The sequence below is a fragment of the Oryza sativa genome, chromosome 2, assembly GCF_034140825.1.
Source record: "Oryza sativa Japonica Group chromosome 2, ASM3414082v1".
NCBI classification, from domain to species: Eukaryota; Viridiplantae; Streptophyta; class Magnoliopsida; order Poales; family Poaceae; genus Oryza; species Oryza sativa.
The window spans coordinates 24,227,803-24,243,188 of NC_089036.1; the positions used below are offsets into that span (position 1 = coordinate 24,227,803).

Genomic DNA, 15,386 nt, shown 5'->3' on the forward strand with positions numbered 1-15,386 from the left:
CTTATCCCTTCCGTCCTCCTTCCTCCTCCCCCCTCCCCGGTTCGACGCGCACATCGAACCCCGACGACCACCACCGCCCGGCCGCCGCCGCCGCCGACGCGGTCGTCCTCTCCGGTAATCCCTGTTACCCTCCTCGTATTATTCCTCCTCCTCCTCCTCGCCGGTCAATCTCCGCGTCGTGTTTCTTCTCCGCGCGCCACGATCCTTGCCGGCCCCCAGCCAGCTCCGCCGCGCCGGCGGCGGAGGCGGTCCGGCGTGCTGCCCCGGAATCCCTTTACATACCGGAAACTCCTCTCCTCGCCCACCCCCACACTGCCCAGCCCGATTCCTAACTCCGGACGGTGGTCGTCGTCGCCGCCGCCGGGAAGGTTCCTGGTTTGTGCCTCTTTGTGGGTAGGATGCGTTCGCTCGTTTTGGAATTGTGGGGATAGTTTTGGAATTGTGGGGATAGCGAGAGGAGAAGCTAGTTTGGTATTCCGATTCGTCTTCTCCTCGTCACCCGCCTTCTTGGAAACCCCGCCTCGCCCGTCCAACCACCAACCCCGCACCCCCGCCTCGCCGCCTGCCGTCCACCGCCATGAACCACCTTACGGAATACGTATCCATCACCGTTGGTGTTCGAGGTAACCTGCACCAATTCAATTCGTTATTTGGCGGTGCTTTCTTGGTGGAGGTAGATGCTTGCCTTGCGCTGTGGTTTACCCCCTCAGCTTAAGTTTGGTTCTTGAGTTGGACTTGCTTGGGAAAAAAAGGTGTGATTTTCCGTGTCCGGTGTCCCTCTGTGTGAAATAGCAAGAAAGACAGGTGCATTGTGCCGTCCATTCCAACATGTTGAATGCATGTGGTCTGGCATTCTGCTTGTGATTTGTGGCATAGTTTTGGCACCAATGAGTTGATGGGATTATGTGATTAGTATTGTAGTTTTGTGTCCTCATGTCCAGTAACCAGAGTTTTTCTCATGACAACATTTCTATTGTAGAGTTCTATTTACTCCTATAACAGTCTTATTTTCAATAAGACGTCACTTATTTTATGTGATTTCCATATTGGATGGTTGGGTACACAGGTTAGTTAGTATTTATGACTTGCTTGCAAATGTCACACTGGACAATCTCCTTACCTCATTATATGGAAGGGGATGTGTATGATTAGACAGAAGGGTTCAAATTCATCTGTTTTTTTAGAAAGTCTACATTGCAATATTTGGTATATATAAGTAGATATTCATCGCTTAATGCTTTATAGAGGGAGTTGGGGAGCCCAGCATTCCCTTTTTTCTATTATAAAATTCACTATGTTTCCACTCGACACGATTGAACTATGTTAGTTTCTGTATCTTCCGATAGATTAGCACTTCTCTGTAATTCATGAGAAGTTCTTATGCTGCCTGAAAAATTTGCAGGCTAGGATCTGGTGCATCTAACTATTCAAGAAATAGAAAAGCATGAGCTACTTCACTTGCAAGCCGAACAGTGGGCTTATTGTGGATAGGCCCGTCGCTGGTCTTGGGAGGACAGGCAGATTACTATCTCATCCTCAATATTCCCTAACGACACATTCTGTTCGATTTCCCAAGCTTCAAAAGCAGGTGTACCCGCGACTTGTTCTTGTTGCTGCTAGCCAGAAAAAGCTTCCTCCTCTATGTGCCTCGAGTGGAAAGGTGAACCCAGAGGCAGAAAATGATGTAAGTCTCTGGCATGTCCTTTTTGTGCATGAATGTATGATGGAGCATGGAACATATGGTCTGATTTGATAATTGCAATTTTTGTAGTATCAATTTGCTCAACCCCTTTTCTTTTTCTTTTTTTTTCATATGTGCTCCATCTTCTCCCAAAACAAACTTCTGCCTATCAAACTGTTGTTTCCTTCTATTTTATATCTCTTGATACCTGTATTGGTTAAACTCTCAATCTCTTGTCATCTTGTAAGACCTTAAGTGAAGTCAATGTAGTTGTGGCTCATATTTACGTGAGCATAATCTTTTTCTGAATGTGACAATTACTTACTCCCTCCGTTCCAAAAAACCTCAACCTAGGAGGGGATGGGACGGAGGGAGTACTTCATTACTGGATCTGAGCATCTGTTGGCCCATCTTATTTATTTGAGACGTCCTAGTTTGCTATTCATATTGAAACAGTACTCTAGCATACTGAAACAAAATACATAAGTTTATATGGAGAGATGGTTATGCATTTCCAGTTTATTGCACTACACTTTTTTTTTGCTAGAAACATGCATTTACAATTTTTACATAGATTTAATTTCTGTTAGCATTGCACTTGCTTTGCAGAATTATCTGCTTAACAATGCATGTATATTGCCTTGTTGCAGCCCTTTATGGAATCTTTGAAGAAGGCCATGGATGATGCCAAAAAGCCACGGCCTATTCAAGACTTGCTGAAAGAACAGATAGCTAAGCTGAGAGAACAAGGATCTGGTGGAGGTGGAGGAAACCGAAATCGTCGTGGAGGCAGTGGTGATTCTGGTGGCCCAGAAGATGAATCATTCAAGGAATCATTGGATGAACTAGTCCAAGTTATCTTAGCAACCGTTGCATTCATTCTTGTGGTAACTAACGTTACATTCTTGTTTGTACTCTCTTTCCGAATGTTATTTCTTCTGACACTTTCACTTTTACCCCAATTTGTAGCATAGTCCTGCTTTCCAAGTATCTTATTATGATTAGCTTAACTATTAACGACATACTGTAATGTCGAAACAACTTACCTGTAGATAGCTCCATGGTCAATGCACTAAAAGACTTGCTACATGCATTGAAACTGCATAGAAACTGGAGACTGAGAGCACCATTTCACTGTTAAGAGCAATATTATCTGGGTATTCCATAAAAGTCTCGGTGTAGTCACAGAAAAAGTCGGTGTAATGTAGCTTCAAAATAAACAACAGGCACTAAATATATATTAAGAAACTAATTTGTATTTGTGTAATATTGCAGTACATCCATATAATCAGAGGTGAGGAGCTGTATCGCCTCGCCAGGGACTACACCAGATATCTTGTTACTGGCAAGCGTACTGCGCGGTTGAAACGTGCCATGCAAAAATGGCGCAATTTCTCAGAGAGCTTTATGCAAAGTGAAGGCTCACAAGAAGACCAGTATGAAAGAGCAGCCACCTCCAAACCAACTTGGTGGCAACAGCCTCAAAAGTTTGTTCATCTTATGGAGGAACTCTGCCGAGGAAATTGGCGCCCGCATGCGCAGGAGTCTTAGTTCAGGTGCTCCCTTGTTCCTTTTTGGCCTTCTGAAGCACATGGATGTGGCGATGAGCAGTACTGTTTTCATGGCTGGTGCAATGACCTGGAATCTGGATAGCGTTCCTTGCCCGGGGCAGTGATTTGTTCTTCTTTGTTCGTTAATGCGTATTTTCTACGTTTTGTTAAGCACTAACCAAGTGAGTAACTTCCTGGCAATTTTGTAGTTGATGAGATCGCATATATAAGCTAGCCGGCGTCTCATGTCATATGCGGCAAATTGTAGATTATGTTGAAGTTGAACCGGTGTAGCTTGGTTTCACTGCATTTTGGTTTGGTTTCCTTAGCGTTGGAATGTAATGGGTCACCCTTGACAACGTGGCTCCAAATGTATAATCTTCAATGGAAAACGAGTAGTAAGTACCGAAGCGCTTCTTCGCTGAACACAACATATGAATTCTTGTCGCGTGTCGGACTACTAGGCATCAAAATGAGATATCCCCCCATTCTAAAATAAGCTCACTTTTATATATGAATCTAAACATAGACATGTATATCCAAAATAAGTTCACTTTTATACTACGTGAAGAAGATTCCTTTATGCAATTTTCACATGATACCATGCGTATTTCTCTGTTCTCCAATTTTCACATCGTCAGTGAAGCTACTATTAATCATCAGTTACTAACGAAATGAAAGGAGTAGCTTTGATAGTATCTTTTGGTTTTGTCATACAAACCATCAGTTCAAACTTCAAAAACTATCAAAATTTCGAGCCGTTCTTGTATCAAGAAACAACAGATCTAAGAAGCAGGGTGCATTAATCGCGCGGAATCAAGGACAGTTTCCCAGGCAGTGTTACTTTGACAGCATATTCGCGTGATTACATTTCAAATGGCAAAATGCCATTTTTCTGGATTGAGACACCATTTCACTGAGTAGAAGTGGATTTAATTGTCATCAGCAGAGGCTCCGGATCCTTCAGCAGCCTTCTTCTCCTTCTGTTTCTCTCTGCGCTTCTTATTTCTCAGTGCATTTTTGCTCATCTCTCCTCTGTCCCAGTTGCAATGTTAGTGATCATGCATAGAGGTAAAAATAATTACATAAAACAAGACAAGAAAACTAATTTATCGATCAAGAAACTAACCCCGTAGAAGCAAGCCCACCAAAAAGCTGCAATTCACCAAACAAATGTGTTAAGCCAATAGACAATATCAAAAATTTGAGTTCTTTAACAACTTGAAATAGAGCCAATAAAACATCGGGGAAAAAAAGGAGCCAAATATATTTGGCCGAGTGCGACCAACAAACAATACTACTTGTTTCTGCACAAAACCACAGCAGTTTGCTTGGATAGGGATTTTGCAGCCTTGGATGTGTATAAACTATAAGTCAGCAATTGAGCCAGCATAACCAAGGATTTACTCAGCACAACGATGCAACAAATAGTAAACAAGATTTATGCACACTTCTTTTTGTTGCAACTCTAACACGGCTTACTAATTGATCTCTAATATATACCTTATCCTGAACATCTGCAGAATTCTTTGAATGAGGTGGTCGATATGCTGTAGGTTTCGCTGCTATATTTGCAGGGGCCTTGCTTGATGGTTGTGCTGATTTAGAACCCTGTGCTGAAACTATACAGAAAATGAAGTATGTAAATCAATTGACCAGAACTTACTAACATGGAATATAAGAAAGTGTAAAGAACCTTGTTTTTTCGTTTCTTCAATTTTTATGCTACCCAACGATATCGTGAGGTCGGCAATGTCACTAAATTTTTCAGGCGCTTCTGGCTTCCAGTCAGCCTGTGTAATTCAAAAAAAAAGAAAAATCAAGGATGGAGTGTGTGTGATTATGGAAATATTTTATCAACTCGTTACAAATTGTTTAGGACTTAGGAGTTAGCATGCAGAACCAACATAGCATGCACGTCTACAACAAACTGGTCACACTGAGGTGAACAGGTGCCCGGTGATACCTGATACAGCTTTTCAAACATCTTCTTGAACTGCAGAGATCCATTGTGGTCAAATATTTTAATCCTGTAATAGGAAAGATAAAGATCACAATGATGCTACCCATTTTCATTAATACTCCAAAGGCTGCAAAAAATGTACCCGTTGTCTATTTGGAGTCTCGGAGCTGTTGTAGCAGTCATAAAATGGCGACCATCAGGGGACCATTCACTCGTAACAGAACATTCAGCCTTTGTTTTTCCTACCAATTTCTTTTCTGAATAATCCCAGAATGCCTAGGCAGAAAATACTCTGTCAGTTACACTGTGGCTATTTTGCAAATCGCCTAGCAACATTAAATCATTTTTTTAGCTTTTCTAGTTTGTTTAAGATTGTCTCCTAAAAGAGTATATCAAGAAAACGGTGGTATTTCCCATATAAAGGTAAAAGGCTCATATAAATATGGTAGTCGTGTAGTAACATACCATGTCACCAGGCAAATTACCAAACCCTGCTAAAACGATAACTGGTCGATAAAATGAGGTCAAGGATATCACCAGGCAAATCATGACTGACCTGTAAAATTTATATGGCTATACTTGAACAGTAACAGACCAACTTTTATAAAGAGTGTGTTCCCTTCAAAGCAGACCACACAGCAAAGGCTACTGGATCAAATTATTGCTAAGGATACATCGCCCTTTTGGGTTCCATCTTATTGTATTGTAGGGGCCTTCACCGAGCTCCAGAAGAGGGTTGCATTTTTTGTTGAATATTGTTGCTCTGGCCGGCATAACTGAGATTCTGTCAAGGAACACTCCAAGGAGACAAAGGGAGCACAAAGTATTTGAGATATTAAACTTGAATTACCGCATTGCATGTAAAAACTGAGACTGCAAGGATACATCCATAGACCACAGCAAATTCTGAACCTGAGTAAGACCACTGCACATCATGCACCGGACCATCCTTTTCTGCCAGTTAACGATGGGCTTAATGATCAGATATTAGAGAAACAGTCATCAATATCTATGAATTTAGTACTTACTGAGAGGAACAATTCCTTCAAAGGCCCTATCAGTTGTTAAATAGTTCAACTTGGTTTCACCATAGTAACTCTGGTTAGTTTTATCCACATCAGCTTGAGCAACAACTAGAAGCCCAGTGGACCCCTTATTCCAGTGAAATTGAACAGTAGAACAGCGAAAAAAACTCCTACGCGCAACAGCTTGGCCCTGTGCATCCTTGTCACAAGAAAAGATCTGAACACTAGCTGGAACACCCTACTTAAAGAGAAAAAAGGAAATAAAAAAACAATCAGCTTGTGAGACTTGTGTCTTGTGAAAGCATGATCAAAGTGGTTGTGATAAATCAGACCTTTGCCTCAGGAACAAATCCAGCAACATGAGATCCCGGTGCACTTGCTAGCTGCATAGCAGCTATACCAGGCATTCTTAGCTTGTACACAAAACCTTTTGTGAAATCTTTTGGATCAAAGAATTGTATCTCATTAGTCATCATGCGGCAAGCAACTGACTCATCCGCAGAAAATTGAACCATTGGCCTGTGAATCAACATGACATGTTCCATCAAATTTAAACACAGCAAACCATTTGGCAATCGAGATTTGGTCAAATTCATGAATACAAGTTCTCTCAGGCTGCTGTAGGTCATATTTTTCACCTAATCCATTTAGAATTATAATACAAGTAATACTGCACTCACAAATTCAGGATCAACAAATTTAACCAGTATCCAGTCAAAGCATCGTGTGCATAGGATAAATTTCTTACTAGAATTATTTTCTTCAGAAGTTTTGTATTAGAAGCATAAAAAGAGAAACAAACTTGCAGTAGCATATGAGCATTGACAAGGTTCATTTACAATTATAATTTCAAACTGCTATTACTATAGACAAAATGATTGCAACAACAAATGCACTAGAATGTAAGCAACTAAAGAAAATATACGCTCCTTCTTACAAAGTTCTACAAGCATAATATGCGGAAAAATTTTATGACACAACCAGAAAACATGCACATACTAAAAGCTCTCAAATCAGATTGTAATATTAAGCATGGGAGTTCAAGAATCATAATTCTAAGAAGCAAAGTTGCAGTAAAACGAACCACGTGGCCTTAGACATATTCTTCTGGTAGTGCTGGTAGAGCGCGGTGGCGGTGTCGACATGCCAAACGGTGACATTCTTCTCCTGCGGCGAGGACGACTTCTGGAAGGTCTGCAGGAACGTCCCCGCGGGCGACAGCGCGGCGGCGAGGAGGCCCGGGAGCTCGAACGACCTGACGACGGAGAGCGTCCGGCAGTCGTAGACCGTGGCCGAGGCCGAGGCCACCGTGGCGAGGAGGCGGGACCCGTCGCTCGAGAAGTAGGTGGCGCTGCACGCCGTCTTCGGGAGCCTCACCGGCGGGGCGGAGCCCGTCGGGTAAGGCGGGCCCGACCACACGCTGAATCCATCCGGCTCGCGCACTGCGGTTGCCCCGGGTCGAGCAATTCGTCAAACGGGTGGTAGACTAGGTAAGTACTAAGTAGCCAACCTCGCGGAAGAGATCGTGGGGGGCGCAAAACGAAGGGTGGGAAGGGGGCAAAGAGTACCTAGGATATCGAGGGCGGGCGGCTGAGACGCCATATCCGGTGAGCTGCGACGATCGATCTCCCGGCGCGCGGCGGGCGGGAGGAAGACCACGGGCGGCGCCGGCGTCGGCGGAGGCGGATGCGGCGGCGCGGTGGGGGATTGGACGGAGAGGTTGGGGACGGGTGGGTTTTACCGGATGCGGGTTGTGCTCCCTCACGGCCACTGACATGTGGGGCCCTACTCGTTTTGTGAGACAGGCGTTATGGGCTTGGAGCCCTTGGGAAGTGCGGGCTGAAATGGCAATCACGCATCGGTCCAACGGCCCAATCATCTTTGTGCTTTCTGTGTGATTGGGCCGCGAAGATCGAAGCGCAGCCCAATCGCAAGCGCCCGTGCGACGGCTGAAGTATTCGGACTCTCGTTTTCTCACACCGTTTTCCAAACTGCTAAATATGATACTCTCTTCGTCCCTTCGTCCCATAATATAACAATGTAGGACATTTTATAGTACAACAAATTTGTACCCATTCAGTTTTAAGTTGCTATATTATGAGACGGAGGAAGTATATATATATATATTTTTACAAAAATCAAATAATCTATTTATTAAATTTATAACAGTTAATACTTAATTATCCATCTCGCTTTGTATGGGTGATTAGCAATGTTCTAAATGTCTGGCTATACTGCCACTATAGCCGGAGATAGCGGATAGGGAGGGGACAGCTAGGAGACTTCAGTTTTGACACTAAGATTTATTGGGCGCTAATAGTTGTGCTTAGCCGGAGATAGCCGCTAAACTAACAGAAAATAGATACAGCATTTAGCGATGGCCCGCGAAAATGGGCTTTTGGCATCGTGGTCCACGAAATTCAGCTCAAAACCAAACCCTAAATCCCCCACACTCCCTAGTCCCCCTACTCGTGCGAGGCTCCTCTTTAGTCTCAACTCCAGAATTGTGCTCTCCCGGTGATGGTGGCTCCTACCCCCAGCAGTGGTGACTGGCGGTGGCAGCGGCGGCTCCTACTCTCTTGCCCCCAAGCGGCGGCGGCGGCAGCTGCTCCAACGTAGTCTTGCCCCAAGTGGTGATGGCGGCAACTCCAACGTAGTCTTGCCCCAAGTGGTGATGGCGGCAGCTCCAGTGGTCCTGCCCCCAAGTGGCTGCAGTGGCTTCTACGGTCCAGCCCCCAAGCGGCGACGGTGGCGGCTCCTACGGCACCTCGAGCAGCAACATGTGCAATCAAATAGTGAGTCACATGTCAAATTTTAGCCCAAATTCTATAAGTTTTTTTATTTTTCCCCTAATATTTTTTAAAACTGCTAAATACCTTAGTTGTAGCTATAACCCGCTATAGCCGCTCTTAGCTGTTGGAGAGCACAACCGTTAAGAGGCTTAGCCGGAGATTTAGAACATTGGTGATTAGGCTAGCCAAAAAGTTTTATCGAACTCAGCGTTAATGTGGTGCTTCAAACTTTAACATCTACTTATTTGTATGGCATAAAATTTTATACATGATTTTCATTTAAATCTTTGTAATTTCTGAGAAACTCCATTAAGAATCATCCCATTCAAATGAGATTCGGTTCACTGTCACGGTTTGCCACGCCACATGTTACGTGCGCTACCCTTTGTTATGCTAGCGTTTGGTTGAACTTGCCTAACAAACACTAGCCACAATTCAGTTAATTGTTGGCTCACATATTATATGCTAACTAGGTGAAACCCCGCGCGTAGCTGTGGGAGATTGATATGATAATGGCATGGTTCCAATTTTCCCTAATAAAAAATAGAAATAATGTGTAAGATAGCTAGATGATAGAAACTTGCATAAGTTGATGTAGTTTATCATAATTTAAACAGTATATAGAATGATGACCCAAATTTAAAAGTAATATGATGTGGCTTTATAAGAGAAGAAAATGTGAGAGATAATTCCAACCATAGATTAATCATTTGAGGGATAGAAGCAATTGAGGTGATATGGCTTAATGAGAGAAGAGAGAAATAACATTAACTAAATAAGAATAAATTGTATAGGTATATAGATATTATACAAAATGATGGAGAGATATATTGAAATATTTTGAGAATTATGTGGAATGATGATTTAACATGCTTGGATTTTTTAAAGCTATAAAATTTAAGTGAGGATGAACTATAGGCATATAGGATATTATAAAAGGTGATGGAGAGATATATTAAAATATTATGTGAATTATGTGGGATGATAATTTAATTCACATGCTTGCATTTTAAAGCTCTAAAAATTAATAAATTAGCATGCTTGCATGAGATTTGAGATGTAGTAAATGTTAGTGGATGATGTTGCATCTTTACATATTGAGCCTTAGGATGTAGTAGGCTAACTTTATAGAAAGATAGGATTTTGTAGCTAAATTTTGCTACACCTATGAATAATTTGTTGCCACACTTTTGACAAATTAACTTGTGGTAAAGTTAGCGTTCGAACAATTAGATCTTAAATTTATCCTTAAAATTATTATACCTCCTTGAGCCCCATTGGTTACCCTAATAAGCCAAAAAAATATATCAAAGTTTGAATTTTTAAATTTAATTTTGAAGTGGATTTTAAGATATTTTCAACGTATTTTTTTACATTGACTTTTAAGTGATAATAACACATATATAAAAGTTTTACCTGTAAATTAATTTTTATTCCCTAATTAGTCATGTTGACTTATTAGAGAATATGAGCAACCAATGAGAACTTAAATCTCACCTAACCTATTTTTTGCCTAATTTTGCATAAGTGCATACTACCTGTAACACACTTGGTTATAACTGGTACTTTTCGGATGGTTTACCACAGTCCACATACTTGGACAATGGCAAGATAATACTCAAACCAAATATGAATGTCGATCTCTAATATCCTTCGATCACTTAATGAAACATTCGGGGTTATGATAGTTTGACCATAGCTTACAGTACTCCAGATAGATAGCTTACGTGTGCTCTTGCTTTTGAACCGTGTCTCAATATGACACGTACACTAGATAAACGATCTTGGAAAGTGAATGTGGTACTCTCGCTCATCTCTCACGTACGTTTTCTTGGACGATTACTCCCGCTAGCTAGGCTACATGCCTACTCCACCTGATGGCTCAGCTGACCTGCGCTAAATTTGTCATCCACAAATTTATCAGCCGTGCGAAACATTGACATGCAATTGCAACCCCGTCTAGGAACATAGAAAAGTGAACGATCGATGAAAGGCCCCGTCCCGACCGAAGAAGAAAAGAGACTCCGCATTCCACGTCAAAAATTTAACAAGCCATCCAATTCACGCTGCACAGTACACACAACAGCAAAATGCCCCAGCACTTTTTCCATGGCCCCCGTATTATCCAAACAGCCAAAAAAAAACCCAAGCCACAAGCCATGTCGACATTGTCTCTTCGTCCCAGCCTAAACCCATGTCGACCTCTGCACATGAATGCGCTGCAAACGCAGCGAAAGCGGACTCGCCGTGCGTCCACGGCCACGAGCGAGCGAGCGGAGCCGCCTGCCTGACCTGCCGGTTCAGGCGGATCGCGGCCTCGAGACTCGCGACGCGACAGGAGGCGTGCATGCACCTGCGCCTGCTCGTGATCAGGCCCAGCGCCCAAGAGGCAAACCCGGCGGCGGCGGCGACGAGGAGGCGGCGAGACAGGAGAGGGAGAGGGGATCGGGCGAGCTAGTGGCGCACGGCGGCTCAGCGGTCGCGTCTCGTACGTCGTCGCGCGTCGTCGTCGTCGGCAAATTGAATGCGGAGCTCGTGACCGTGTCGTCTCCCCGGCCCGTTTCGGCCTTTGCCATTGCCACTAGCGCTACTCCCTGTTGCTGCGCCTGCCACAGCAGCGAGCTGTGTCAGCTTGGTGCATGCACTGTACTACTACCAGGCAGTGTACGTGTGGCTGGCGTTGGCTCTCGATCTTTTTTTTCCTCTTCTTATTTAATGATATGATCTCTGAATGATTGGTGCTGTGCTGGGTTCTTTTTTTCCGAAACTAATCCTATTGGCGCTAGCTGGGTGATTGATGCCGTGATGGCCGGGCTGATTTATACTTGAAAAGACGAGGCTTTGCATTGCAATAATCCAAGCCAACTGTACAGTGACACAAGTCTAAACACTGGTCGGATTTTTCACCACGGTCGTCTGCCAAGTTGAGCTGCCTGCCTCACATCACATGCAGAAATTTGCAAAATAGAATGAGTACTGCTATACATCCGACCCTATTATTCAACCCCTATCCGACCCTGTCGTATCTGCAATCAATTTACTTCATATTCCCTCCGTCCCAAAAAAAAGCAAACCGTGGATTCTCGTGCCAATGTTTGACTGTCCGTCTTATATGAATTTTTTTTATAATTAGTATTTTCATTGTTGTTAGATGATAAAACATGATTAATACTTTATGCGTGACTTATTTTTTTAATTTTTTTCATAATTTTTTCAAATAAGACGGACAGTCAAACATTGGACACGGAAACTGGAGTTTGTCTTTTTTTGGGACGGAGGGAGTACGAGCCAGCTACTCTCCATATGGGCTAGAGCAAGGAGCGGGTAAGTACTGGTCGGATGCAAGTCGTACACACCAATCGTATGTAGCAATTTCCAAATAGAATAGGCCAAACGGCGGTGGGCGTAGCTGGAGCCGTACGCTGCTATCTCCAAACTATAATGACCTAAGATTGAATGGAAAATTTTCTAGTACTATGAATCTTGATAGTCTATCTATCCAAGTATCCAAGTTGGTAGTAATAGAAAATGTCTTATCCGATTTTAAGTTCTTATATTTTAGAACGAAAGGACTACAACCGGTTCAACATATTGACGTTGTTAATTAAAGGGATAAGGAGTTGTAAGGGATTATTATTCGATCTCGATCTCTCCCTCCCCGAAGGAACTCGATCATCCACAGCCACAAACGCTGAAACTTACTGAAAGCAACTTGGCGGCCGGCAGGGTTGATGTCTTGATGATGTGATTAGAGGGGCTTTTTGGCAGGAAAAGAGGGGGCTTTTTTCGTGGTCACGAGCGTGCTTTATATCTTAACAAGTTGCTGCTTAGAGAACAGATGCGTGATAGCTAGCCAAGCAATGGTCCACTGGGAATTTGTACTAGTGTACATGTACAGTTGCATGCAGTAATACTACAGCGTTGAGTTGCATACAGTAATACTACAGCGTTGGAGATTAGAAGGATCGTGTCCACAACCTAACAATAGCAACTGTGGTTTGAGGAACAGATCACTAACAGTATCCCATGTCGGCAAAGAATGCAGAATAGCTGACAAACTGATATACTATACGCTTACACAAAAATAACAAGACGAAAAAGAAACAACCTCATAATTTTTTCAGCGGAGGCTTAAAAAAGCCAGAAACTTGATCATTTATCACGACAGGGACACCGCCAATCTGACCGATAATCCTTGCAATAATGACCCAGCACCAACCTAAATCACCCCAGCTTGGTTTATCGCCCCAACTGCAATCCTCCTAAACGTACTTACCACAGAGTCACAGACCAGTCCACCACCAACTACAGTTGCATCATGCACTCGGTTCAAGTTGAAGGAATTTTCCACTACTAGTTCCTCAGTAAGTCATAGCCACCCGAAATAGAAATATCGATCACGTACTAATCTAATCCCTACAGTATGATACTCCCCCTATATTAAAAAAACAATGCAAAAACGTCGATCACAAATTCACAACTAATTTAATCGCTAGAGCGCATTTTACTCCTAGATTAAAGAAACCGATGCAACATGCAAAGTATGCACACCAACACCGAGTACATTGCCAATCTGATTTGATCTGATTTGATTAATTTTGCATGCACGCGAATGGGTGGCCATGCTTAGGCTGCGACCCCTGTGCGCCCTGCACGAGCTACAGCCAGCCATAAGCTTCCATTATTTTTTATCGTGAATCTTACTAATCTACTCCATTCTTCTTGTATCGGCCAGTCGAGTCAGCAGAGATCGAGATCAAAATCTTCGCAGCTGCGCGATCGCGGCAAAAAAAGCCGTTGCGAGTTGCGACTTGCGCAGACTAGTAGTAGTCCACCGCCGCGCGCTCGCGTCCACAAGTTCTTCTCCACCACAAGTTTCGCGCGCTGCTCGCTCGCTTGGTTGGTTGGTTGATTGCTCGCGCCCCGCGCGGTTGCGTGCTCCCTCGCGCCACGGGTTTATATGCGCCACTAGCCGAGCCGCGCTTCTGGATCCCCTTCTTCTGCCGCTCGTTTTCCATTGCCGACGCGCAGCACGCAGCTGCGCAGCCACACCTTTGCGGCTGTCTTATCTTGTTCTTGAGTTGTGTTCTTGGTTGGGGAGGAGGAGGAGGAGATGAAGATCCAGTGCGACGCGTGCGAGAGCGCGGCGGCGGCGGTGGTGTGCTGCGCGGACGAGGCGGCGCTGTGCGCGGCGTGCGACGTGGAGGTGCACGCGGCGAACAAGCTGGCCGGGAAGCACCAGCGGCTGCCGCTGGAGGCGCTCTCGGCGAGGCTCCCGCGCTGCGACGTGTGCCAGGAGAAGGCGGCGTTCATCTTCTGCGTGGAGGACCGCGCGCTCTTCTGCCGCGACTGCGACGAGCCCATCCACGTCCCCGGCACGCTCTCCGGCAACCACCAGCGCTACCTCGCCACCGGCATCCGCGTCGGCTTCGCCTCCGCCTCGCCCTGCGACGGCGGCAGCGACGCCCATGACTCCGACCACCACGCCCCGCCCATGGGCTCCTCCGAGCATCATCACCATCATCAGCAGCCGGCCCCGACCGTCGCCGTCGACACGCCCTCGCCGCAGTTCCTGCCGCAGGGCTGGGCCGTCGACGAGCTCCTCCAGTTCTCCGACTACGAGACCGGCGACAAGGCAAGCACCTACACAAACTGAAACCATCAAACCACCATGCCATGCTTTGGGTTCCCTCTTTCTCAATTCTCATGGCGCAACCACGCCTTGTGATTATACTGCAGCTGCAGAAGGAGTCGTCGCCGCCGCTCGGGTTCCAGGAGCTGGAGTGGTTCGCCGACATCGACCTGTTCCACAACCAGGCGCCCAAGGGCGGCGCCGCCGCCGGCCGGACGACGGCGGAGGTCCCCGAGCTCTTCGCTTCGCAGGCGGCCAACGACGTGGCGTACTACAGGCCGCCGACCAGGACCGCCGCCGCCGCCTTCACCGCGGCCACCGGCTTCCGCCAGAGCAAGAAGGCCCGCGTCGAGCTCCCCGACGACGAGGAGGATTACCTCATCGTCCCTGATCTTGGTTGAATCTTGAAGAGGAGTTCGTTCCAGAGGAGAAGATCCTCCTCCTGTGTTCTTGGGTTTTGCCATGTCCTTGTGTTTTCTGCTTGTATGCTAGCTTTTGTGTTTAACGTTAGTCCTGCTCAACTGTGACATATTTGAGCCACTCTGCTTCCGTCCCATGCCATCAGTGATCAATCTGATATAAGTTTTTCTGAAAATGAGCTCCAGGCTCTGCTCTTATGTTTAATCTTCCGAGATTACCAGTACAGAAAGAGATTACCAGTACAGAAAGAAGACTGAAAGGCAAACACCAGCCTGTATACCGCCTCAAATAAGTTATCAGATTCCATGCTAGATTAACTTATT

The 15,386-nt window shown here is 45.0% G+C and overlaps 3 protein-coding genes across 4 annotated transcripts; 2 read left to right on the forward strand and 1 right to left on the reverse strand.

The window, feature by feature from the left end:
- Positions 1–12: 12 nt before the first annotated feature.
- Positions 13–3,664, forward strand: LOC4329921 (uncharacterized). The gene is made up of 4 exons (XM_015770976.3): positions 13–114; positions 1,403–1,684; positions 2,332–2,568; positions 2,957–3,664. Exons 2-4 carry the CDS (start codon positions 1,445–1,447, stop codon positions 3,230–3,232), a joined length of 753 nt encoding a protein of 250 aa, XP_015626462.1. The 5' UTR covers positions 13–114; positions 1,403–1,444; the 3' UTR covers positions 3,233–3,664.
- Positions 3,665–3,894: 230 nt separating this feature from the next.
- On the reverse strand, positions 3,895–7,984 carry LOC4329922 (uncharacterized). Of its 2 annotated transcripts, none has more exons than XM_026022685.2 (13): positions 7,788–7,984; positions 7,304–7,661; positions 6,552–6,738; positions 6,223–6,457; positions 6,080–6,148; positions 5,869–5,970; positions 5,660–5,700; positions 5,337–5,470; positions 5,198–5,261; positions 4,928–5,024; positions 4,735–4,847; positions 4,361–4,386; positions 3,895–4,266 (listed from the first exon to the last, which is right to left on the reverse strand). In XM_026022685.2, exons 1-13 carry the CDS (start codon positions 7,819–7,821, stop codon positions 4,164–4,166), a joined length of 1,563 nt encoding a protein of 520 aa, XP_025878470.1. In that variant the 5' UTR covers positions 7,822–7,984; the 3' UTR covers positions 3,895–4,163. The 2 variants fall into 2 exon arrangements, with proteins under 2 accessions (XP_025878470.1, XP_015626461.1); XM_015770975.3 differs by having other exon boundaries at positions 4,735–4,853.
- A 6,014-nt stretch (positions 7,985–13,998) lies between these two features.
- On the forward strand, positions 13,999–15,238 carry LOC4329923 (B-box zinc finger protein 25). Its single transcript, XM_015771047.3, has 2 exons — positions 13,999–14,646; positions 14,751–15,238. The coding sequence occupies exons 1-2, from the start codon at positions 14,125–14,127 to the stop codon at positions 15,042–15,044; spliced, it is 816 nt and encodes a 271-aa protein (XP_015626533.1). The 5' UTR covers positions 13,999–14,124; the 3' UTR covers positions 15,045–15,238.
- Positions 15,239–15,386: the final 148 nt, after the last annotated feature.